Below are 25,892 nucleotides of genomic sequence, written 5' to 3'. Positions count from 1 at the left end.
CCTATCGCATTTCCGGCCCCCCCATCCCCCAAGTCCCTCCTCCCTACCTTTTATCTTAGCCTGCTGGACAAACTTTCCTCATTCCTGAAGAAGGGCTTATGCCCGAAACGTCGATTCTCCTGTTCCCTGGATGCTGCCTGACCTGCTGCGCTTTTCCAGCAACACATTTTCAGCTCTGATCTCCAGCATCTGCAGACCTCACTTTCTCCCATTTATGTGTGGATACAATGAAGCTTAAGGATGAAACTTTACTTTTATTCATTCATGGGATGAGGGCGTCGCTGGCCATGCAGCATTTATTGTCCATCCCTAATTTCCTATAGGGCAACCAAATAACTGTGGGTCTGGAGGCACATGTCAACCAGACCAGATAAGGATGGCAGTTTCCTTTTCTAAAGGACATTAGTGAACCAGATGGGTCTGACAATTGGCAATGGATTCTTAATTCCAGATATTTACTGAATACAAATTCCACTATCTACCATGGTGGGATTCGAACCCAGGTCCCTAGAACATTATCTGAGTCTCTGGATTAACAGTCCAGCAATAATACCCATCAGCCATCGCTCGCTCGCCTCCCCACTCCCCCCCCCCCCCACCATGTCAAATCCTATATATCAACAGGAAGGATACCACCCTTATGCAGGTCCAACAGGCACCTCTTCAACTTAACCATGACAGTGTCAGTGTGGTTATGTGTGGTGCAGATGATACAGATATAAAGCAGAACACAACACAAATTTTGTTGATGTAGTCACGTTTGTCAAGTGGAGATGTCTGCTCTTGACTGCACAACATTCAGCACCTTTCATGACTCCTCAGATACTAAAACAGTCCATGACCAAATTACGCAGAAAGACCTGGACAACATCCAGGATTGGGCTGACAAATGGCAACGAGCATTTGTGCCACAAAAGTGCCAGACAATGTCCATCTCCAACAACAGAATTCAACCGTCACCCCTTCATATTAAATGGCATTAGTATGACTGAACAACAACCTGGGAGTTATGACTGACCAGAATGGAACTGAACTAGCAACATAAATATAATGGCCACAAAAGCAGGTCAAAGGCTGGGAATCCTGCAGACAGTAACTCATCTCCCGATTCCCCAAAGCCTGTCCACCAACTACAAGGCAAAAGTGAGGGGTTTGATGGAATACTCCCCATTTGCCTGGATGAGTGCACTCCCACAACGCTGAAGAAGCTTGACGCCATCCAGAATATAGCAGCTCACTTGCTTGGCACCATAATTACATACATTCAGTCCTTCCACTATCAACATATAGTTGCAGTTGTATACCTTGTACAAGATGCAGTACTGTAAAGAAATCACCAAGGCTCCTTAGATAGCACCTCATTTACCAAGATTCAAAGACTGAGCAGTGGTAACCGTTAGTGAAACTAACATAGATGCATCTGCAGTAGGCAGGTTGTAAGGCTGGAGTCAATGATATTTTTCTTCTTGTTGGTCCCTCACCACCTGCTGCAGACCCACACTGACAGCTGTATCCTTTAGGATTCACTCAGCTCTGTTGATAGTGCTGCTGCAGATCCAAACTTGGTGGTGAACATTGAAGTCCCACAGCTGGTATACATTCTGTGCCCTTGCCACCATCAGTGGTTTCTCCAAGTGGTGTTCAACATTTGAGGAGAACGGATTCTTTAGCCAAGATGCTACATGTTAAACTGCTGGAGATTTCCTTGACCACATTTGACCTGATGTTGTACAAATTCATGGGTTCATTTCAGAGTCAATGTTGAGGGCTCACATTGCAACTGTCTCCTGACCGTATACCACAGTGCTGCCACTTCTGCTAGGTCTGTCCTGCTGGTCGGACAGGACATAACCAGAGATGGTAATGGTGACGTTTGGCACATTTCCTGTAAGGTGTGATTCTGTGAGTGTGACTATGTCAGGCTGATGCTTGATGAGTCTGAAACAGCTCACTCAGTTTTGGTACTAGCCCAGTAAGGAGGACTTTGTAAAGTTGACATGGCTCAGCGTGCCATTTTTGTTTCTGGCGCCAGATCAATGCTAGTCAGTCTGGATCATTTCACTCCTTTTTTGCAGACTTTTTAGCAGTTTGATGCAACTGGAATGCTTGCTGGAACATTTCAGAGGACAGGTAACAGTCAACCACATTGCTGTAGGTCTGAGTCACATGTAGGCCAAACCAGGTAAAGACTGCAGTTTTCCTTCCCCAAAGCAATTAATGAACCAGATTGGCTCTGGACATAGCAATTTAAACCATACAACTGCAATTTCACACTTCTTATTAGATAATTAATTCCCGATATTTTAAAATGCCACCACCTTCTGTGGTAGGATTTGAACCCAGGACCCGAGAACACTATCTATGTCTATGGATTGTCAGTCCAGTGACACTACCAGTCAGCCATTTTCTGTCTTTCAGCATATTGAGTTCAATATTCAGATGAAACTCATCATGACCTCTTGTGGAAACTGTTCATAAATGAGTTCATTGATCAGCCTGAGCTAGATAGTGAAGAGAGTTGGTGCACTCACACAACCTTGCTTGATATCCGTTTGGTTACAAAAGGGCTCAGTTTCTATTCTATTACAAAAGACACTTGCTGCCACGCTATTGTGAAGGTGATGCAGGGCAGTAACAAATATTGGTGGATATCCAAATCTCTGGAGGACTTTCCAATCGGCTTGGCAATTTATGGAATCAATAGCTTTCGACAGATTCATAAAGGCCATGTAGAGTACTTAGCATTGGTCCAGACATTTTTCTTTTCACTACTCACTACCTTCAGCTACACGAACTATATGTGAAGACAGGATCTGCCTCAATTACTTTTCCCATGTATTAAATAGCCTCCAACTGCGCAAGTTCTTGAAGCAAGATTGGAGAAGAGTCCTGCCCAAAACATTGACTCTCTTGTTCCTCGGATGCTGCCTGACCTGCTGTGCTTTTTCCAGCGCCACGCTTTACCAACTCTGGCTCTCCAGCATCTGCAGTCCTCACTTTCTCCTACTTGAAGCAAGTTTGCAGACTGATCACTACTGGACTGAAACACATGGAACCTCCCCAGAGTGGAGAGAAAGGAGAAAGTAAAGACAGCTAAAGCAATGTCACTCAACATCCCTCTTTCACATCACAAACACAATGTTTTATCGGCGTATGTATGCAGCTTGCATATAACAGCAATTTTTTTAAAATTAAAGGACCACCAGACCTTAATAAGGTCTTGCTTGCTTCATCGAGCAGCATGGCATAAATTGATTTTTTTTATATAAAAAGCATAGTATAACTAACAAATCAGAAACAAGCAGAGAGAATACTTACCTGTCAGGAGCCCTTGGGGCAAAACAGGAGGTAGTGGAATGAACACAAAGGATATTTTTTGCTCCAAGCTGTTGGATTTTGCTCTCAACAGACTGCAGATCTGTGCGCAATTCATCGCCCTCAAGCAGATTCTCAATCACCACAGGTTCAAAACCTGATCCAAAAATAAATGCAAGTGTGGAAATGAATCAGTTCAAATATAAGGCACAAAGGTACATTTTACATCCCAAGTTGACTCATGATCTTACAAAACTTCAGCTTCTCAGTTAACAATATATTGCAAATGAACAAATGTCTATGAGCTAATTTTTAAAAAAAGTACACGAAATCATTTTATCACAATGTCACAAAATAAAAAAAAAGACATTCGGACTGCATTATAAACTGAAACAGCAGCCTTGGGGAAATGATCAATCATACTTCCTCATTTTAATGCTGTGTCACAGAATAGGTTTATTATTTCACGAGGGATTGCAGAATGAGGCACAGACATCAGTCCAGCTAATTTGAAGCTGTCTCAGTTTTCTGGATAAGACTGGAAGCATCTAGAATTAGGCCAAATGACATTTGTGCTCAATTCTCTAATCTACCATCTGGGCTCCAGGCTCCATTCTGTAACTGATCCAACAAAGGTACTAGCTGGATGTTTCCTCAATCTCTTAGTATCACACCCAGTGATGCATTCATCTATAATCAGTTATACAAAACAGAAAGTCTGAGTTTGATTTCTGATTTATGTTGACTTAGGTACTGTTCACTCCAGAGAGCTAGTCATTGAGTATATTCAAGACAGAAATCAGTAGATTTCCAGGTAATAAAGATTCCAAGGGGTATAGGAATAGTGCAGGAAAATGTTGTTGAGGTAGATCAGGCATGATCTAGCTGAATGACACCTAGTGCCATGGTTCCAGGAGCTGTTTGGCCTACTCCCACTTCTATTGCTTTACTTTCCACAAATAAAGAAAAGAACAAGAAAAAAACTTAACCAGCAAAATAAAACACAAAATATAAGCAAATGTTATGATCTAGAATAGTTGAAACCAATGTTAAATGCAGATGGCTGCCAAGTGCCAAATTGAAGGTGAGCTGCTTTCCCTCTCAATCAGCCTCAGATTCAAGGACAGAGATTTAATCAGTGATTAGGGACTGGAGTTTGTGAAGGAGTCCAAAGGCCATGGCTTTGACGTTCCCCAATATTTAGTTGTAAGAGATTACCGTCTATTCAGTTCTGAAGATTGGCAAACATTGTGATAAATGGAGGTCAAGAAATGCGGTGGTGAGATCCAGTTGGATGTTATCAGCGTACATATGGAATATGATGTTTCATTTAAATTTACCATGTTGAAGCATCACAACCCTGAATTCATTTGCAGTGCAAAGAAGGAGACTCAGGATCCCTATTTAAATGTGGTGAGTATAACAAAGGAAGAAGAGACTCCACTAACGACTTTGAGTCACTGTTACTGAATGTTTAACAACATCATGATGACATCCTCTGAATATTCTCCAACAAACAGGAATGCTTTCCCAGGTTAGGAGAAAGAAAGAAGAAACATCAGGGAGGATATTAAATATGACGTGTGCTACAACGGGAAGGTGTGCAATCTCAACAAACGTACTGAGGTGAAGCAGAATAGTATGAGAATATAAATAATAGTAGAGCTAGAGAACAGACAGTCAAAACAGGAAAACAGTGACCATAGGAAAGTGCATATTCTGTTATTATTTGATATTATAAATTATAATCTTGTACCTGCAGTGATCATGGATTTGAAGCATGATTTTTGATCAATCCTTGGCCATATGATAAACTTTGCTTTGGGTCTCCTGTGGCGCAGTGCAAGGAAGCAGAGAGTCAAGCTCATTCCTGTTGCCATTGGAACGACAAAACAGCTAGAAACAGTTCGAACACCTAGTAATAAAAGAGGATCACTGTCAGCATCTTCCAGAGTGTACATTATCAAACAATATCCACATCGTGATGGCCATGAAGAATGGGGTTTATTAACGTCATGTACTTGCACTGCAATTTCCTCTCAAAATGTTACATTTATCCCTGTACAGAAGGGTGTATAAAAGACGAGGAGAAAGTGAGGACTGCAGCTGTTGGAGATCAGAGTCGAGACTGTGTGGTGCTGGAAAAGCACAACAGGTCATGCAGCATCTGAGGAGCAGGAGAATTGACGTTCCGGGCAGGAGCCTTTCATCAGGAATGAAATGGGAGCCTCAGAGATGGAGAGATAAATGGGAGGGGGGGGGGCTGGGGGACGCCTTCTCGCAGAGCGCTTTAGAGAACATCTCCGGAACTCCTCTACATTGGGGAGACTGGACGCCTTCTCACAGAGTGCTCTAGAGAACATCTCTGGAACTCTTCTACATTGGGGAGACCGCATGCCTTCTTGCAGAGTGCTCTAGAAAACATCTCCAGGACTCTACTTTGGAGGGACCAGACACCGTCTCACAGAGCTTTAGAGAACATTTCCGGGACTCCTCTACATTGGGGAGACTGGACGCTTTCTCGCAGAGCGCTTTAGACCACATCTCCGTGACACCCGCACCAACCAACCTCATTGCCCCGTGGCCGAACATTTCAACTCCCTCTGTGCAGATTTTGCAATTTCTGCGGTGGCAAGGGAAGGTGCCAGGAGGGGAAGGTGGGTCATTAGGGAATGTGGACCTGACCAGTCGTGGAGGAAACGGTCTTTGCGGAAAGCGGATAGGGGTGGGTAGGGAAATATATCCCTGGTGGTGGGGTCCATTTGTAGGTGGCAAAAATGTCGGGGGAAGATGCGGTTTATACGGACGTTGGTGGGGTGGAAAGTGTGAACCACGGGGGTTCTGTCCTTGTTGCGGTTCGAGGTCAGAGGTGCGGGAGGTGGATGAGATGCGTTGGAGGTCATCGTCAACCACATGGGAGGGGAAATTTTGGTCTTTAAAGAAGGAGGCCATCTGGTGTGTTCTATGGTGGAACTGATCCTCCTGGGAACAGATGCAGCGGAGGCAGAGGAACTGGGAATACGGGATAGCATTTTTGCAGGAGGTAGGGTGGGAGGAGATGTAATCCAGGTAGCTATGTGAGTCAGTGGGGTTGTAAAAAATGTCAGTTTTGAGTCTGTCATCGTTGATGGAGATGGAGAGGTCTAGGAAGGGGAGGGTGGTGTCAGAGATGGTCCAGGTGAATTTAAGGTCGGGGTGGAATGTGGTGAAGTTGATGAACTGTTCAACTTCCTCATGGGAGCACCTCCATCAGCCATGACCAGGGCCTCCAAGCACCCCATTTCTTCCTCTCCCGATATCCCCACCAGTACCCTTCCACTGACACTCTTATTCGTTTGGCTGAACTGGTCCTCACCCTCAACAATTTCTCCTTTGAATCCTCCCACGTCCTCCAGACAAAAGGGCTAGCCATGGGCACCCTCATGCGCTGCAGTTAATCTCATTATAATTGAAATGTGATAGCCACATGTAAATACAAAAAAAACTGTTGATTGACCATGAGGGAGTTAAAAAGAACAGAGATGATTCACTTTCCTCACCTAGTCATAGCACTCATCATGCATCATTTTGCCCTGCAAGGAAGGAAGGAAGTGTGGCAGTAAGTGTAGAGCAAGTTGTTTCGATCATGAGGCACCCACTAAACTAATCAGGATGGCTAATGGGACATTATGCTTTATTATGTCAAGAATTGAACACAGAAGTAAGAATGTTATGCTTCAGTTATACAGAGCATTGGTGAGACCACATCTTTGTGTGCAGTTTTAATTAAGGAAGGGTTGACGAGACTAATATCTGGAATAAGCAAGTAGTCTTATGAGGAATGGTTCAAAAGATAGGCTTGTTTTACTGGATTTTAAAAAGTGAGAGGTGTTTTGATTGAAATAGATAATATGAAAATAGGTCATAAACCTGAATTAAATACAGATATTTGAACTTCCAAGTGACATGCGTTTTTATAAAAGTAAGACATACAAGCAAATGATAAGTGAGGATGCAAACCCTCCCTTACTGCTATTAATGCTCCTTTTATATTTTGTTCAGGAGCATCTTTACCATTTTTAAACAATCACTTAACTGCCAAAGTCACTCTCCCAAATCATCCACTTTAACAGCCACAAAATTTCACAATCTATTTGTCAAAGACAAGACAAAGACTGATTCATGCATCTTTAATTTCACTTTCTTATTTGCAATCACCTCTCATTTCCAATCTGTGTGTATGTGTCTTGTCTTTTACTATCTTTTCTCGAGCTAATAAACTCACTCACTAACTCAAAAAAGCCTTGTCAAATTGGCTCTCTTTAATATAAATATTACTGGGCTGGGTAAAGGTACCCATGAGATAATATTTTTTTTTTGAAAAATTAACCTTGTTGTGACCAAACGAGGGTACAGTTGAATAAAGAAGAAACTGCAGACCCTCTTCAGTGGACCAAGTGTAACAATAAGATCCTGAGCGGTCTTGTGAAAATGATGTTTTCTTTTGTGCGTGCATACAGAACCAGTAAACACTGTTTTAAAACAAGTGATCATCATTTTAGGACAGAGATAGGGAGATTTTCTTCTTCTCTCACAGCATTCTGCAACTTTGGAACTCTCTAGCTCAGAAGGTGGAGATGGAATCACTAAATAATATTATGGCAGAGGTAGACAGATTTGAGCTAGGTAGTGAAATCAAAGGTTATTTGGGACAAATAATAATGTAGAATTCTGGATGCAAGCAGGGTTCAGAGGCTGAATGACCAATTTCTGCTCCTCATTTATATGTTTATAAACTGAGAGAGAGACCTGGAGTATGCTGTCTCCTCTGTTGAATCATTATTGCTTTTAAAGGGTGCAGGTCAATTTACTGTAGTAGAGGCAATCTTTAAGTGCTGCTCATCACATAAATAGGGGACCCTGCTAAGGCATGTAACCATTTAGCTTCATGAGTTTTTTTAGTGCAGTCATAAATAACATTTGAAATTTGGCTGAAGTGAAATATTTTGGTAAGGAAAATGTGACAGAATAATAAACTGTTAAAGGATCTGGAGCAGCAGAAAGGCTTAGGAGTTCAAATAAGCAAATCTTCAAAATTGGACAAGTAAATTAGTAAAGCTCTAAAAACAGCATATATGATTCTCAGTGAATAGTAGCAGAGAGTACAAGAATAAAGAGATAATTCAAAATCTACGTGAATGATTGGTTAGGCTATCATTAGCAGACTGTATGCAGTTTTGGGCACTTTACGAAGAATACCAAAGCCAAAGACAAGGATGAAAGCTTTTGTAGTGAGAGGGCCTGCAGAAATTGAGACTCTTCATCCAAACTGAGATTGAGGTCTTCAGAATTCTGAAGCATAAAGAAGTAGGAAAATATTATTTCCTCTGGTCAGTGAGTAGTGAGAAGATATAAAGTTGAGATCATAATCAAGACAACAAACTAAAGATTTTGAAATTCTTACATTTGTTTTAACACAGGCAGAATTGTTAAGACAATAAAATGAATGTCCTGTCAGACCTTGGGTGGGAGTGGAATATATAATGGCCTTTAAATGTGAGGTGGATTATGATCTGAAAATGAAGAATTGAAAATGTTATGGGGAAAGGACAGGGGAAATAGGACTTTAAAGCAGCTCTTTCAAAGTGTCAGTATTGACACAGTTAGTGAAAATAGCCTTATTTGAGAACAATAAAGTTAGTATGAGAGAGTTTTAAACAATGTACCATCTCATTGTTGTCATTGGCACAGAGTCTTGATATACTTAGTGCAACCATGCAGGTGCAATAATTTAAAGGTGCAAACTTGCTCATAGCCTGGGTAGGAACATTTCCCTTTCTGCACTGCTGTGTCCCTGCAGCTTTAGTGCAAACACAAATTCTAATCTTAGAATCAGGGAATGACACAGCACAAAAGGAGTGCACCTGGCCTTGCATGCTTGTGCAGAATAAAATATCTTTGGGAAGAAAGGAGAAACCTTGGATGACTTTGCTTTAGATGATTAAATAATTGTGCTAGATTCCAAAAAACAGGTTTTACATGGCATACAGCAAGCATAGAAATAACAGATCAAATTATTTTTTTTCCAAGTTTTTAGTGTTCTTGCACTCTTTCAGATACTAAGATAAATCACTGAGATAGAAGCTAAATTAGAAACATCATCACTCTATTAGTTATTGAGTGCTGTGTTCTTGCAGTAATTTAGTAAGATTTTCAGGTCTTCCAAATTCCAAATTGTTCAGTGAGATTCACTAATTATTGTGAAAAAAAGTCATAATCTGTTTATATACATTCATTTTTCTTACATATAAATATTTTTAAGAGTTAACTATTAAACACACAGAAAACTAGCACAGCAGAAAAGCTATTGGCTTCAACAGATTACAATCTCAGATTTTCATAGTTGTAAAAATAACTCTTCCTGCTGCATGTTTCAAACTTGATTGATTGCTGCTACATGATTCCATATCCATCTTTCCCCATCCAGTTATGCACCACAAATGTGACTGGAACAAGTTCTATTTACAAGATGGTCAGCAAGTCAGCAGAGTACATTTAACAGTACCTCCCTAACCACAACTGAAAAGACCAGCAATTTAATGGGAACACCATCTATTTGATGGTTCATAGTCAGTAGCTAAGTATCCTGTAATCCTCGAGCCAACATCACAGTGGGAGGGCCTTCACAAGGACCTTAAACTGAAGGTCCACGACCAAATCATCACAGCATGTTCAGCAATGAATTGAGAGGGACGATGAACAGAAAGGGGTAACAAATAGAGGGCAGTGTTTCTCAAATTCCTGGAGCTAATAAAACAAAAGAATGACGGAACACAGAAATATTTTACTTTGTTCTAACCAGAGTGGATTTTGATTTAGAAACATGAGAAGCACATTGACATGTAAAAACTGGTTTTCTTACAATGACGACTGGATCATGTTTCAGACAACACTAATGTGCATAACATCCTGAATGCATACTTCCTCTTCTGAGACTAGGTTTGAAATTGTTTCAGGTAACATTACGGAACTAGTCACAAAGGAAACTAGCAGTTAGTGATTATCTAACCTTCCTACGTCATTACATAAAAACTGATGGAAACTGAATTTGAACAGAACAATAATGCTGATTTATTATTCCTTCCATTCTTTGAGTCATTTTATTGCTTGCTATGCAAATCCTCATACGACCACAGTGAGTACAATTAATAAATGCAGTATAAGTAGAGACCCCTGCCAAAACCCATTGGAGAAGTGTATGTGATTAATACCACTTATACAAACGTCTTCTCCAAATAATCAAGACAGAGCTCAGAAATTTACTGCATAAAAAACAGCAGCAGGAGGCAAATTCATATCCTATCACATTTCAGCAAAGTGCGTCAATGTAGGTCGGCAACCACAGGGATAATTAGTGAGTAAGACTTGGTGAGAGTTTGGGTATTAGTAGGAAGAATTATGGATCAACTCAATTAGGAAACATGAAAGATGGAGTCTACACACAAGAACTCTGGGATAGCCAAGTCTCTGAGTAACAAAAAGTGAAGGCCAATGTTAACAAATATAGGCTATTCAAAATTTTCCATATTGTGTGCTCACAATCTCTCAATATGTGCAGATGTTAGTAGAACACATTTATAAGAAACTTTGAATGTCACTAGTACTCAATCTATTATTTTCACCCTCATATTGAAGAGTAGAACAATTCAGAATTAATCTGCACTTGTAGAGCAGGAATTAATCAGGAATAGTCAGCATGGTTTTGTTAAGGAGAGGTTGTGTCTGACCAACTTGATTGAATTTTTTCAAGAAGTGAACAGGTACGTAGACGAGGGCAATGTATTTGAGTAATCTATTTGGACTTTAGCAAGACTTTTTTTGGAGTCTGAAGGGAAGAGTCCATGGGATCCAAGGAAATTTGTCAAACTGGATCCAGGATTTGCTGAGTAGCAGGAAGCAGAGAGTGACGGATGGTTTTGTGAATGGAAGTCTGTGCTCAATGTGGGGTTCTGCAGGGATCAGTGTTGGGGCTCCTTGCTGTTTGTGGTGTAATTATACACAATTTAGATCTGAATTTAGGAAGGTCGATCAATACATTTGCAGATGACATGAAAATTGGTGGGGTGATAAACAGTGAGAAAGATATAGATGGGCTGATCAGTGACAAATGGAATTCAATTTGGATAGGTGTGAGGTTATGCACTCGGACATGACAAATAAGGTAAGGGAATACATGATGAGCAGTAGGACCCTGGGAAGCAACAATGATCTGAATGACCTTGGCGTGCACATACATCAATCCCTTAAGGGAGCAGGATGGGTAGATAAAGTGGTTACGAAGGCATATGGAAGTTGCCTTCATAGCTGAAGCATATAGTTTAAGAGCAAGGAGATGATACTGGAACTGTATAAAAAGTTAGTAAGTCAACAGTTAAAGTATTATGTGCAGTTCTAGTATCCACATCGTTGGAGGGATGTGATCGTACTGGAGAAGATGCAGAATAGATTTACCAGCCTGGACTGCAGAGTTTTAATTATGAGTAAAGATTGGAAGACTGGGGTTATTTTCTTTGGAGTAACAGAGACTGATGAGGAACATGACTGAGCTGTATAAAATTATGAGGGGCATAGATATGGTAGACATGAAAGAACACTTCCCATTGATGGAGGGATCAATGACCAGTGATATAGATTTAAGGGAAGGGACAGGCAATTTAGAGGTGACATGAGGGGAAAAAAGAATTCACCCTGAGGATGGTGGGAATCTGGAACTGATTGCTTGTAAAGATGGGAGATGCAAAAACCCTCATAACACTTGAGGTATTTAGATGTGCATTTGCGATGCCAAGGCATAGAAGGCTATGGGCAAAGGGCGAGTAAATGGGATTAGAATAACTAAGTACTTGTTTTGACTGATGTAGACTCAATGGGCTAAAGGGCCCTTATCTGTGTTGTGGACCTCTATGAATCATCCAAAAAATTCTATTTTTAAACATAGATTACATTGCTGACAAATACAATTTACAATATGTTTACAATAACATTAATGCACAATTGGACAATTAATTTGAGTTCAGGCGACCCACTGAAACATGCAAGACCCATTTTCTTTCACACTATGGGAGTTAGTGGCAGGGAAACAAGTTGTTTCTATAAATACATTAAAATTAATCATTGAAACGGACTACTATTTGCGAAAGGTTCAAGCTTCTGCAGAAATCAGCAAGTCTTACCATCAATAGGTGACTTGACAAGTCTAAAACATTGAGACATCACAGGTACACAAAGCTTAAGAACAGCACAATATTTTAAATCTGTTAGTAGGATAATTAGCAATCATGCATCATTTTATTTATTTACGCATTGCAGTAGCATATCTGCAACTACAGGGAGAGGGAGAACAAAGAAGTGATTTGTCCTTGCTGCCCTCATTGGTGTTATGTCTCCCAATGTTCATATTCTAAATTCCAAAATTGTCTTACGCATCTACCATAATTCTTGGTACATTTACAGCATATTAAAATAAGTGTAAGATTTTAATAATCAAAACATTTACAGGTACAGTAGGAAATACAAAATACTTAGAATTCAAAGTTCTAATTCTGAAACTGCAAGGGAGGCTTTGTAATTTGGCAGGTAATCTGGGAGGTGTGGGTTTTACAGGAACCCTTATACATTTGAACTATTCTTTCGTCTCTAAATGGAAAATTCAAATCTCGACCTTCAGTGCTTTGAATGAAGATCTTTAATTATTTCAGTAGGGCTTGATATATTTTGTAATCTTCCACTTTAACATGCTATTCAGCATACTCCAACTAAAGCCTAACAATTGCTAGGAAACGTCATGAATTGCTCCTACTAAACAAGTATTTTGCACTTGGCTAACATGATGCCACTATGTAAGAAAGGTGGTTAAGGAAAAGCCAAGCAAATATAGACTGGTGAACCTGACATTGATGGTGGAGGGAATCCTGAGGGACAGGATTTACAAGTATTTGGAAAGGCAAAGACTGATTAGGGATAGTCAACATGGCTTTGTGCGCAGGAAATTGTGTCTCATTAATTTGATTAAGTTTTTTGAAGAAGTAACGAAGAGGATTGATGAGGACAGAGCTGTGAACATGATCTACATGGATTTCAGCAAAGCAGTTTCTCCACAGTAGACTGGTTAGTAAGGTCAGATGACAGGGAATAGAGAGAGAACTAGCTATTTGGATACAGAACTGGCTCAAAGGTAGACAGAGGGTGGTGGTGGAGGGATGCTTTTCGGACTGGAGGCCTGTTACCAGAGGGGTGCCACAAAGATGAGTGCTGGGTCCACCACTTTTGTCATTATTGTAAATGATTTGGATGTGAACATAGGAGGTATGGTTGATAAGTTTGCAGATGACATCAAAATTAGAGATGTAGTGGACAGCCAAGAAGGTTACCTCAGAGTACAACAGGGTCTTGATCAGATGGGTCAATGGGCCAAGGAGTGGCAGATGGAGTTGCAAGTGGAGTCCCAGGTCGACAGGATAGTGAAGGTGTATGGTATGCTTGCCTTTATTGGTCACGGCATTGCGTATAGGAGGTGTGACATCATGTTGTGGCTGTACAAGACATTGGTTAGGCCACCTTTTGAAAACTGCATGCAATTCTGATCTCCCTGCTATAGGAAGGATATTATGAAACTTGAAAGGATTCAGAAAAGATTTACAAGTATGTTGCCAGGGTTGGAGGGTTTGAGCTACAGGGAGAGGTTGAATAGGCTGGGGCTAATTTCCCTGGAACATTGGAGGTTGAGGAGTGACCTTACAGAGGTTTATAAAATCATAAGGGGTTTGGATAAGGTGAATAGACAAGGTCTCTTCTCCAGATTGGAGGAGTCCAAAACTAGAGGCATAGCTTTAAGGTGAGGGGGAAAGATTTAAACGTTGCCCTAAGAGACAACGTTTTCAAACAGAGGGTGGTGCACATATGGAATCAGCTACCAGAGGAAGTGATGAAGGCTGGCAGAATTACAACATTTAAAAGTCATCTGGATGCGTGTATGTATATGACGGTTTAGAGGGACGTGGGCCAAATGTTGGCAAGTGGGACTAGATTAATTTAGGATATATGGTCAGCATGGATAAGTTGGACCAAAAGGTCTATTTCCATGCTGTACAACTATATGACTCTATGACTCTAATTGGACTTTACCACTTACTAAATGTCACAATGAATACCAGAAGTAGAAGGTAATGTAAAATGTAAATTACATTGCTTTTTAAATTTATGGTTTTAGTTTGTGATAACACTCTAAGTTGCTGTCAGCTGAGGTTCTTCAGTTCTCCCAAGCCAACCCAAAACCTAGCTCAACATCGCAGTCAACTGATTTCCCTACAATCTGACAGACAGGCCGTATTAGGAAATCTGATGGCCAGCTACAGCACAACAGTCTTATGAAGGGAAAGCTTGAGGCAGAATATCAGCAAGTCCCTGGCTAAATCCCATCATAACACCTCAGGGTTTGTAGCCAATGCTTCCCTGGCTTAACCTATATATTAAAACAATGTAAAAAGGTACAAAATCCAATTCCTAAAAGCCAGATAAACTGCAGGTAGGTAGTCTTTTAAAATTTAAGAAGAACACAAATTACTAATTTCTTTATATAGAACTGTCAAGATTACAGATAAAACTTGGGCAATATCTTGTTATTTCTTAAACTAAGCACAGGGGTAGGCCAAGAAAGCAGAGGATACTTCTAATCAAGAGCAGATTAAATTTCTATGCGTGATTAAATTTATCTCGAATTATTGCATGCGCATTCTCCGACAACAGACAACGGTTTCACAGTCATCACTAGACCCTTAATTCAAGATTTGCTACTGAATTCAAATTCCACCATCTGGTGGGATTTGAACCTGGTTCCCAGAATATTGCCAGGATCTTTGGATTAACACTCTAGCGACTAGGCTCTCATCTCCCCAGTCACGTCCTCCATCACCATTGCCTAATTTTCCTCGTCCTCATTCTGCTTTATGCACAACCAAAAGTCATAGTCTTTACATTGTTTTCAATATAATTAGGTTAAGTGATTGTGTAGCCTTCATTGTCCCCTACAATACAACCTAACAACCTTGGAATTGAAAACTTGCCAAAGAGTTTCATCCCCAGCTCCGTAACATTCACATATCTGGGCCTCTGAATGCTGCTGCACACAAGATAGGGAAACACCCCTCACAACTCATCACTACTGTTGCTGAGTCTTAGGTGCCCATCTTTTCAGAGTGAATGAATCATGGCACATGGTTATGATGTTGATGTCATGGGCTGATGGAGCTTAATCAATGTTTAGGTTACAGTGAGTGCCTCCCTTCTGTACTGAGGCATTTGCTGAGTACTTGTACAATAGCATTTTTCATTTTCTGTTCTGACTCCCTCACTTAGATGCGTTTACACTGTGCAAGACCACGTACAAACACATCTCAGGCCCCAACAATTTGTACTGCTCATCACTGCACAACCCTCTTTTACAAGCCAATTTAGGAGCGAGACAGTGTGTGTCAATTGTTCATTTGATTTTCCCTATATCACTGTAGTTGGGCTTTCTTGTTTCCTCCGGTCTCCTCTCTCCTTCAAGCTCCCTCTGTAATTGTCAGCCTTTTCACTACCTTCCTTGACATTCATTTCATTTGGTCCTATTTCCATGCTCAGCCTTAGCCTCACACCAATCTTTCTTCAGTTTAGCTACCTTTTTCTCCCTTCACCACACATTCATTACCCCATTGTCTTCCCACCCTAAACCGACAGTTCTCAACCTTCTTTGTCCCCCTTGCACTTGTCACTAAGAATTTGCCATATTCCCCCTCCATTCCCCAGGATCCTATCAGTATCCTTTAAGTTTCAGTCTCCATCATGCCTTTCTATCTAACATACACTTACCTAAGACTTTTGAGCTATGCCCTGCTTGATGACCCCAGTCAGCTTTGAAGTGGTCAGTACAGCTGTCTTACACAGACAGGTTTATTGACCTGTTCATCCTTACTTTGTAAGCATTTGCATAAAGAAAAGGCTGTATTATTAAGAATCTTGAGGAAGAAATCCAGCCTGCTAAGTATATGCCTGATATAAATAATTGGGTTTGTGAACAGACATGCTTCCATTTTTGCCTAATGAGTATCCATGGCACTTTGATGAATGAAAAAGAGAAGGCTTACAGGTCTGAAAAGTTCAATGCACTTAGCACCAAAACTTTAACCCACTATCGGAAAACAACTTCTCCTATCAATTAAGTCCCCATCCCTCTGTCTAAAAGCTTTGGGAATATTCCAGATCTTGTTCCTAATGAATAAAACAGAAGCTGCAACCTAAGGATTCTATGATTCTAAAACTAATTTTGTCAGACCTGCAGCTCGAAGAATGTCCAGTATTACAGAGTTTGTAATTTTGTTCAGGAGACTGGATCCGGCTGCTTTGGGCTGAATAGCTGCAATGTCACCTGATCTTCCAATTCCATGCATCAACCTGGAAAAAAAAAAATTCAAAGATTAAAATAAATGTCAGATATTACTAAAAGTTAAAAAGCTTTTAACATGACTGTCCACAATCTGACATTCCACTGTTTGTTCAAATTTGTCTTTTTTAAACAATTTGTCAAGGGAACCAATACAGTGTTGAAATTCACAACAAACTTCTGAGATATTCCGTTCATATTTTTATCCCAAAATATCACTAATTCTGGCTTAGGCACTGCAAAATCCAGCACAGCCCTTATTTTTGCTTCCCTGGTGGCTACTTGGCCTCCCCCACAGTATAGCTGACAGAGGTTACTTTTGCTCTGGCAAATACACTTTCTGCCAAGTCTATGACAAAACTGGTTCTTCGTAACTGATAAACAATTTGTCCAAGTGTTTCTAATACTCCTCCCAGGTTTGGCTGAAAATAACCAATGACCAGAATATACAATACAAATTTCATAATCCATCAATGACCTTGTTTGATTATCTTTGAAACAATGCTGGCACATACTTTATTCTGAACAGCATGATCTCACATCAACAAACTCCATCTGGGGTTATAAAAGCTGATATTTCTGTGGCTGTATCAGTCATTGAAACTTGCCAATATTCCTTTAATAAGCCAATTTTTGCAATGAATCTGGTTTGTCTGATCCTCTTAATTCAGCCCCCAATTGTGGAACTGAATATGAATCTGCCTTTGCTGCTGCATTGACTTTGCGATAATCTGTAATGTCTGTAATCCAACTGGATCACAACAGATAATGTGAAGTTATCCACTTTGGTAGTAAAAATAGAAAGATAGATTATTATTTGAATGGCTGTAAATGGAGAGGGGAATGTTTGACGAGACCTGGTGTCCTCACTCACCAGTCACTGAAAGTAAGCGTGCAGGTATAACAGCTGAAAATGTGTTGCTGGAAAAGCGCAGCAGGTCAGGCAGCATCCAGGGAACAGGAGAATCGACGTTTCGGGCATAAGCCCTTCTTCAGGAAGGGCTTATGTCCGAAACGTCGATTCTCCTGTTCCCTGGATGCTGCCTGACCTGCTGCGCTTTTCCAGCAACACATTTTCAGCTCTGATCTCCAGCATCTGCAGACCTCACTTTCTCCTGCAGGTATAACAGTAAAGGTAAACTGTATGTTGACCTTCATAGCAGGAAGATTCATGTTCCGGAACAAGGATGTCTTGCTGCAATCATACAGGGTATTGGTGAGGTGACACCTGGAATAATGTGTGCAGTTTTGGTCTCCTTATCTGAGGAAGAATGTTCTTACTATAGAGGGAGTGCAGTGAAAGTTTACAAATTAATTCCTGGGATGGATGTACAAATAGAGATTGAGTTGATTAGCATTGTATTCACTGGCGTTTAGAAGCTTGAGGGCTATCTCACAGAAACCCTAAAATTTTAACAAGACTAGACAGGTTAGATGCAGGAAGGATGTTCCCAAAGATGAGTGAATCCAGAAGAAACGGTCATGATTAGATTAGATTACCTACAGAGTGGAAACAGGCTCTTCGGCCCAAGAAGTCCCCACCGACCCTCCAAAGAGCAACCCACCAGACCCATTCCCCTACATTTACCCCTGCAACTAACACTACGGACAATTTAGCATGGCCAATTCACCTGACCTGCACATCTTTGTGACTGTGGGAGGAAACCAGAGTACCTGGAGGAAACCCACGAGACGGGGAGAATGCGCAAACTCCACACAGACAGTTGCCTGAGGTGGGAATTGAACCTGGGTCCCTGGTGCTATGAGGCAGCAGTGCTTACCACTGAGCCACCGTGCCACCCAAGAAAAAAAGACATAGTTTAAGGATAAAAGGTAAACCTTTTAGGACTGAGTTGAGGAGAGATTTCTTCACCCAGAGAATGGTGAGCTTATAGAATTCACTGCCACAGAAGTGGATGTGGCCAGTATATTATGTGCTTTCAGGAAGAAGTAGTTATTGTTCTAGTGGCTAAAGGGATCGAGGGATATATAGGGGAGGGTAGGATTAGCACAGTGAGTTTGATGATCAGCCATTGTCATATCGAACGGCGGAGCAGGCTTGAGAGGTCGAATGGCCTACTCCTGCTCCTATCTTCTTTGCTTCTATGAATCAGCAGGGGGTCAGTTTCCAGGGGTGTCAGTCAGGGTCCGAGCATTCTAAATGCTCTGAGGTATAGTTAGGGAGCAGTTAGCTAAGTATAATGTCTATTGAATAGTTGATCAGGAGTTGGGCTATTATTTAGCTATTTACTGCATTCATTATCAGATATTTGCAGATTATTTGGGCAGCAAAAACAGCCAACTGGAAGTTTAAATATCTTAGACAGTGCCAGGGCTCATCTGGACATCTGCACAGTCCTAACACACATCATGTAATTCAAGTCCAGATATGGAGACTGGAAGACCTGGGTCACAGGTTTTCGCATTAATGAATAATAAACTGAATTTTTTTTCTTTAAGTTCTATGCTATCTCCTCTTGCAGAATTTCTTTAATTGATCCCAATTCAAAGAAAACAGATTTGTTCCCAGTCCCCTGAAAAGAGTTGACAGGGTTTCCGGAAGTTAGTGCTTGATCTCTCAAGCTTAAAATAAAAACAAATTAACTTGCTTAATTTTAAATTATCCACTCAAGTCTATCCAACTATATTTCAAAATTTATTTGATATACTTGGTATAGAATGCCTCATTGCAAGTTATGGAGACTGCCTGTAAAAAGGTTGTGTAACATCTAACATGAACAAGCCCTGAGTAAAGACCTACTCATTTGAACTAGATCTTGTCAACCCTTCTAAAAACAGTTGACAGACATCACTTAGGATGTGGTAAGCACTTAGGATACAGGGAAATGCTAGGCTGGATAACAAAACTATTTTTTATTTCAAAATATGCTTTACTCATAAAAATAGCTTTATATACATAGTCACTAAAGCAGTTCAGTTCTGCACAGGAGTATATTGGAGTTTGACTCTATCCAACAAAACAAACACAAGGCATTTCTTAATTGTACAAGCCTATATTTACATATATTTGATGTACCAGGAGGGTCTGATAACTGAATGGAGTCACATTTAACTTCAGAAGAAGGACCTCAGACAGTGGTCTTTCCCACTGCACATTGGTGGTAGCTGCTGCAAGCTTTAGTGCTTTCCTCAGCACATAGTCCTGGACCTTGAAACTTGCCATCTGCAACAGTCGATTGGGGTCAACTCCTTTTTCTGGAAGACCAACAGGTTTCAGGCAGACCACAGAGCATCCTTCAATGAGTTGACTGCCCTCCAGGCACAGTCAATGTTTGTCTCCGTGTACATCCTGAGGAGCAGACAGTACAAGCACAGAGCACAAAGCTGTTTGGGTCAAGCCTCGAGAAAAACCACTGCATCTTTCTCTAGACTTCCTTTGCAAAGGCACATCCTAGTAGATATGTGACAGACTCTATCCCCACTGCAGCTGTTTCGAGGACAGTGTGCGGTGGTGCAGAGTCCAGGCATACATGAAGAATCTCACAGGTAGGGTCCTTCCCACCACCAACCAAGCAATGTCTTGGTGCTTGTTTGAAAGTTCTGTTGATGAGGCATTCTGCCAAATAACTGTGACAGTCTGTTCAGGGAACCACATGACAGGGTCTTGAGGATGCTATGTGCTGACCCCTTCCTAATGGGCTTAGTTTTCTTTCCAAATTTCTTTACAAAGGACAGGTGATATAACACAGTCCAACTACTTGGAGCATTCTGCAGCAATGAAGCCAAGTCCATCCATTACAACATCGGAGATGGGTAGAACTTCAGTATGTAGTGACACTGGTGTTTGGGTACTGAGGGTCTGCACACAGCTTGGTATGGCCACATACAAAAGTGGCCATCAGGATGAGGGCAGTGTAGGATACATTCTTCCTCCCCTTATCCAGAGTTTTGTACACGTTGTCCCTGCCAATAAGGTCCATCTTAACCTCCAGATGAAGTGGAAGATGGCTTGGGTGACTGCAACGACATAAGTTCTGGGAATGGGTCAGACTGGCACCATTTACAACAGAGAGTACCTCACACCTGGTGACCAGGTTTGAACCCGCAATGGAGAGGGTGCGGTGCTCCCAAAAGCCTAGTTTCTGTCTCACCTTGGCGATGCGGTCTTCCCAAGTTTTTGCACACTCTGGGCCCTCCGAACTATATTTCCAGCACCTTCAGATAATCTGCCCTGATGGTGAAGGGGATGAAGGGCGGGTCAGAGCAGTCCCCAAAGAGCAGTTCCCAAGGCCAGTTCAAACTGGTCATAGATGCTCATGTCTGTGCACTGACAACGGATCTGAATAGAAAATGGAATGTCATCCATGTACAGGGTGGCTTGCAGGTCTCTGGTTGTCTGGAATAGTCACCCCTCACAGGGTCCCATCCTTCCTGATGGAGGCTGCATAAGATTCTATAATACACTAACAATGCAGGAAATATTGCACAGCCCTGCCTGACTCCAATCTGATCGAGAAGCTTTCTGATTCCCACTAATTGATTGAGACTACACTACTGATGTTGGCATACAGCAGTTGGATCCAATTGCAGATTCCCTCCCCAAAGACCATATTGGAGAGCACATCTAGGATGGCACGGCACGGTAGCTCAGTGGTTAGCACTGCTGCCTCATAACGCCAGGGATTTGGGTTCAATTCCGCCTTGGGCAACTGTCTGTGTGGAGTTTGCACATTCTTCCTGAGTCTGGGTGGGTTTCCTCCAGGTGCTCAGATTTCCTCCCAAACTCCAAAGATGTGCAGGTCAGGTGAATTGCCCATAGTGTTAGGTGCATTAGTCATGGGTAAATATAGGGTAGGGGAATGGGTCTGGGTGGGTTACTCTTCAAAGGGTTGATGTGAACTTGTTGAGCTGAAGGGCCTGTTTCTACACTGTAAGGAATCTAATCTAATCTAATACAGGTCTGCGATTTACTGTTAAAGGCCTTTCCTGATCCAGGGTAATGAGGCAGGGGTCTACAATCCTGTCTTGCACGTAAGTAATTGTATCCCTAAGGAGCGCAAGGCTGTCAGAGATTGGCCTGCTCGATATAGCACAGGTAGGCTAGATACCAAAACATCATATCTTCAGGCTCTCAAGCTCCAGATACCCTGTAAATAACGTGACCAATTACAGGGTAATTATTAAAGAGTAACCTTCTGATTAAGTTAATTATTTATTTTAGCAGAACTGAATGGAGCATGAGTGTGGGGTTTGCAGAGTCAATGTGCATTTGGATGTGATCATCTGGCTCTCAACTGCCTTAACATGACAGTATTTGTGCAAATATAACGTCATAAACTCAGTGACCTGCAAGGCTATATTTCATCACTTTTACTTTGGAAAACTGAGTTGATAAAATAATGTACTCAACAAAACTAAAAGAAAACCGTAAACTATACCTATAGTGTCTTCTAGCAACTAGGTTTGAGGCCACTCTTCCTTCCCTCTCGCCAACTCCACAATTACCAATGAAGTTATTGCTGTCCATAATAGCCAGTTCATGTAGGAAAAGCTCAATAGTACTGTCATCCCATCCATCTTCTGGGCATTTACCCTAAGAAAATGATAGAATAGTGAGATATAACAGAAATAACAGGATGTATACTTTCACACTAAGCACTATTCCAGTTTACTATCTGAATTTAGTTTTTGTACTGATGTTACCTGGTACTAAGGCTAAGATTATTCCCTGTTATTTCTGATTTCTCAGCATAGGCAACAGTTTCCCTGCATTACCTCATCAAATCAATACTTTAAAGCTTGTTTACATAATTCTCTTTAATTTAGTGCCCTTTAGGGAAAGTAATCTGCTGTCTTTTCCTGGTTTTGCAATGTGATTCCAGACCTATGGCAATGTGATCAACTCTTAACTGCCTTCTGAAATGGCCTATCCAGCCATTCAGTTCAAAGGCAATAAGGATTGACTATAAATGCTTCCTGAAGAAGGGCTCATGCCCGAAACGTCGATTCTCCTGCTCGTTGGATGCTGCCTGACCTGTTGCGCTTTTCCAGCAACATATTTTCAGCTCTGATCTCCAGCATCTGCAGTCCTCACTTTCTCCTATAAATGCTTCCAAGCCAGCCAAACTCACGTCCCAGGAAATAAAATTAAAATCCTTCAACTTTAGAATATTCATGGGTAAAAATGGCAAGTTTATAAAACCAGTCCTCAAGATTTAATCCTTTTGACCTGGTATTATTATCCTGGTTGGTGAATACGCACTACCATAGCTAAATAGGTTTCCAGAGGTGTGGTGCTCAAAAGTGAATACAGGTATGTTAGATAGATTTGACCAAGGCTCTGGTAAACTAATAACAAATCAAGGCTTAACTTCCTCACTTTCCTATTATAACCCCTCTGGAGATCATATCTGATCAACAGTAAAGGTAGCTTTGAAACCAGGCAAATATAGTGCCAACTAAGTGTTCAACAACATTCCAAACAATCAAATAACAGCTACAGCGTCAGCCACAGATCAGACAGTAGCACTCTTGCCTGAGTCAGGCAAGGTTTCAGGTTCATGTCAAATATTTGTTCTACCAAACACAGAAATCAAGGATGATACTGCCCTGTAATACTTTAACAAAAAATTATTTCAGAGATGTGGATGTCACTGGTAGGACAAGCATTTATTACCCATTCTGAATCACCACGGAGAAGGTGGTGGTGAGCTGCCTTTTTCCATGGCTGCAGTCCAAGACACCAACCAAGAGAGTGCTGCACTGATGGATGTGTAATCTTTCAAATGAGCTATGAAACTGATGCCTGGTTACCTGCTTGATAATGCAACAAGTTCCATGAAACTATTTTGAAGGAGAACTGGGGAGTTATCCTCAGTGTCCTGGCCAATATTTATCTCAATCAAAGATTATCTGGTCATTAACACATAACTATTTGTGCAAACTTGCTGTGCAGGAACTGGCTGCCACAATTCCTCCCTACATTGCAATAGGAACTGCATTTAAGTACTTCAAGCATTATGAAACAGCTTGAGTTGTTCAATAATTGTGAAAGGTGCTAAATAAGCTGCCAGTCTTTTCATCCCTAATCTTGGGATGTCCTTGCCTGTATAGAGCTGTGAAATATTCTAAGGAAAGGAGATGAAAATTAAATGTTGCACGTTTCTTAAGTTATTGACAACGACACATGCAATAAGCACAATTTTTTGGTGAGCATTCTCTTCAAAAGCCTTTTGTAGGGATTAACTAGTTAACTGAAGAATTATTGATCAAGAAAAGTCTAAGCAACAAAGCCAATGGTTAGAGACAGAGAGTGGGAGAAAGAAGATAATAGAGGAATTGATAAAGTCAGAGTGTAGCTTTTAGGAACAAACATTTTTGTTCTTACTTAAAAATAAAATTTGATTCACATGTTTCTATAAAATAAATTACACAGTGAATAGTTTTGCTAATTGTTACTCTAATTTGTTTTCATTACCTTTTCTATTAGAAGCCGAATTAAGTGCTCATGTGTGCGACGAGCCTGTGAACCTTGCCGAATGTAGGAAGGAGAGACAATCTGTTCACTTAAAGAGAAGTTTTCAGGATTCATTGCAACTGTTGGTGAGACAAAGATGAGTCAAAATTTCGTGTGACAATGCTACAACTGAAACTTGCAGATTTCACATTATACATCAACCTGTAGTTGCACATAGAGAATTAATCATCAAAACATTACATATTGTAATCAGTGACTCACAAACACTATTTGTGTGATTTTTCAGATCTTTTGTTCAAATATGCTTAATTTTCATTTAATATTCATCTTCATGATGTTACTGTGAAAACAGTGCTTAATGCATGTATCAGTCTTGATGAGTTGCCTCCCTCTACTCACAGACCACCACAATATCAAGATGGCGTGTTTGAATTCATGGGTTTATTAAATGTTGGAGATTAATTTTTTCTAATGATTTTTAAATAATTTACATCGCTACAATATGGCTCCTGAGGACTATAGCTGGTGCATACTGGGTGAGTGGCAAAGGAGGAAAATAAATAACATGGGAAATCTGAGGGATCATATAGCAGCAAAGGAGACCTGAAGGTGTATGGCGTAACGAGAGGTGTGCACATGTAGGTGAGGGTCTTGGAATAGAATTTGATGTGTGGGGAAGATGATGCAGAATGTTTAAAGGGCCTTTAAATGTTGGAAGCAGGGTTGCTGCATTAGAGCACTGATCTTCTAACTGGCTCATTTCAATAAACTCTTCATGAATTCCATCACAGTTCACAAAATGTACTACAAACTCAATCTGAGTGAAAGGACAAAAACTCGAGGTAAAGTCATACATGGTTAGACTTGCAGTTTGGGAGACACCCAAGTGCAGAGGTCCAGTTTCCCATGAGCTTTGATAATAACTGCAAATTTCTGCCCCAATACTAACAATGTTCCTCTACAACATAATTTTATTTCTCCCTGGAGCTGATTTCACTCCCCATTAATTATGGTGACTTTATGAACACTTAATAAAAATTAATTCACTTTCTGCATTTCTAATTATAAAGCAATAGAGTCATAGAGATCTACAGCATGGAAACAGACCCTTCGATCCAACCCGTCCATGCCGATCAGATATCCCAATCCAATCTAGTCCCACCTGCCAGTAACCGGCCCATATCCCTCCAAACCCTTCCTATTCATATACCCATCCAAATGCCTCTTAAATGTTGCAATTGTACCAGCCTCCACCACATTCTCTGGCAGCTCATTCCAAACATGTATCACCCTCTGCGTGAAAACGTTGCCCCATAGGTCTCTTTTATATCTTTTCCCTCTCACCCTAAACCTATGCCCTCCAGTTCCAGACTCCCTGACCCCAGGGAAAAGACTTTGTCTATTTATCCTATCTATGCCCCTCATAATTTTGTAAACCTCTATAAGGTCAGCCCTCAGCCTCCGACCCTCCAGGGAAAACAGCCCCAGCCTGTTCAGCCTCTCCTTGTACCTCAGATCCTCCAACCTGGCAACAGCCTTGTAAATCTTTTCTGAATCCTTTCAAGTTTCACAACATCTTTACAATAGGAAGGAGACGAGAATTGCACGCAATATTCCAACAGTGGCCTAACCAATGTCCTATACAGCCGCAACATGACCTCCCAACTCCTGTACTCAATA

The 25,892-nt window shown here is 41.0% G+C and overlaps 1 protein-coding gene across 7 annotated transcripts in view; it reads right to left on the bottom strand.

Moving 5' to 3' along the window:
• The window catches only part of sepsecs (Sep (O-phosphoserine) tRNA:Sec (selenocysteine) tRNA synthase), a 63,697-nt gene that overhangs the window by 34,650 nt on the left and 3,155 nt on the right, over nt 1-25,892 (bottom strand). For 6 of the 7 annotated variants that reach the window (XM_043693756.1, XM_043693766.1, XM_043693746.1 and 3 more), the window contains 5 exons: nt 24,213-24,331; nt 22,174-22,328; nt 16,667-16,785; nt 5,072-5,230; nt 3,319-3,472 (listed from right to left, as the gene is read on the bottom strand). In XM_043693756.1, the coding sequence (XP_043549691.1) occupies nt 3,319-3,472; nt 5,072-5,230; nt 16,667-16,785; nt 22,174-22,328; nt 24,213-24,326 (701 nt within the window). In that variant the 5' untranslated portion in view covers nt 24,327-24,331. Of the gene's footprint in view, nt 1-3,318; nt 3,473-5,071; nt 5,231-16,666; nt 16,786-22,173; nt 22,329-24,212; nt 24,332-25,892 lie in introns of those variants that run through there. The other variant, XM_043693803.1, reaches the window with a different exon arrangement.

This window comes from Chiloscyllium plagiosum, chromosome 1 (assembly GCF_004010195.1).
Source record: "Chiloscyllium plagiosum isolate BGI_BamShark_2017 chromosome 1, ASM401019v2, whole genome shotgun sequence".
In the NCBI taxonomy this organism is placed as follows: Eukaryota; Metazoa; Chordata; class Chondrichthyes; order Orectolobiformes; family Hemiscylliidae; genus Chiloscyllium; species Chiloscyllium plagiosum.
Note: the sequence above shows the minus strand (reverse complement) of the source record. Positions and strands in the feature narration are given on the sequence as shown.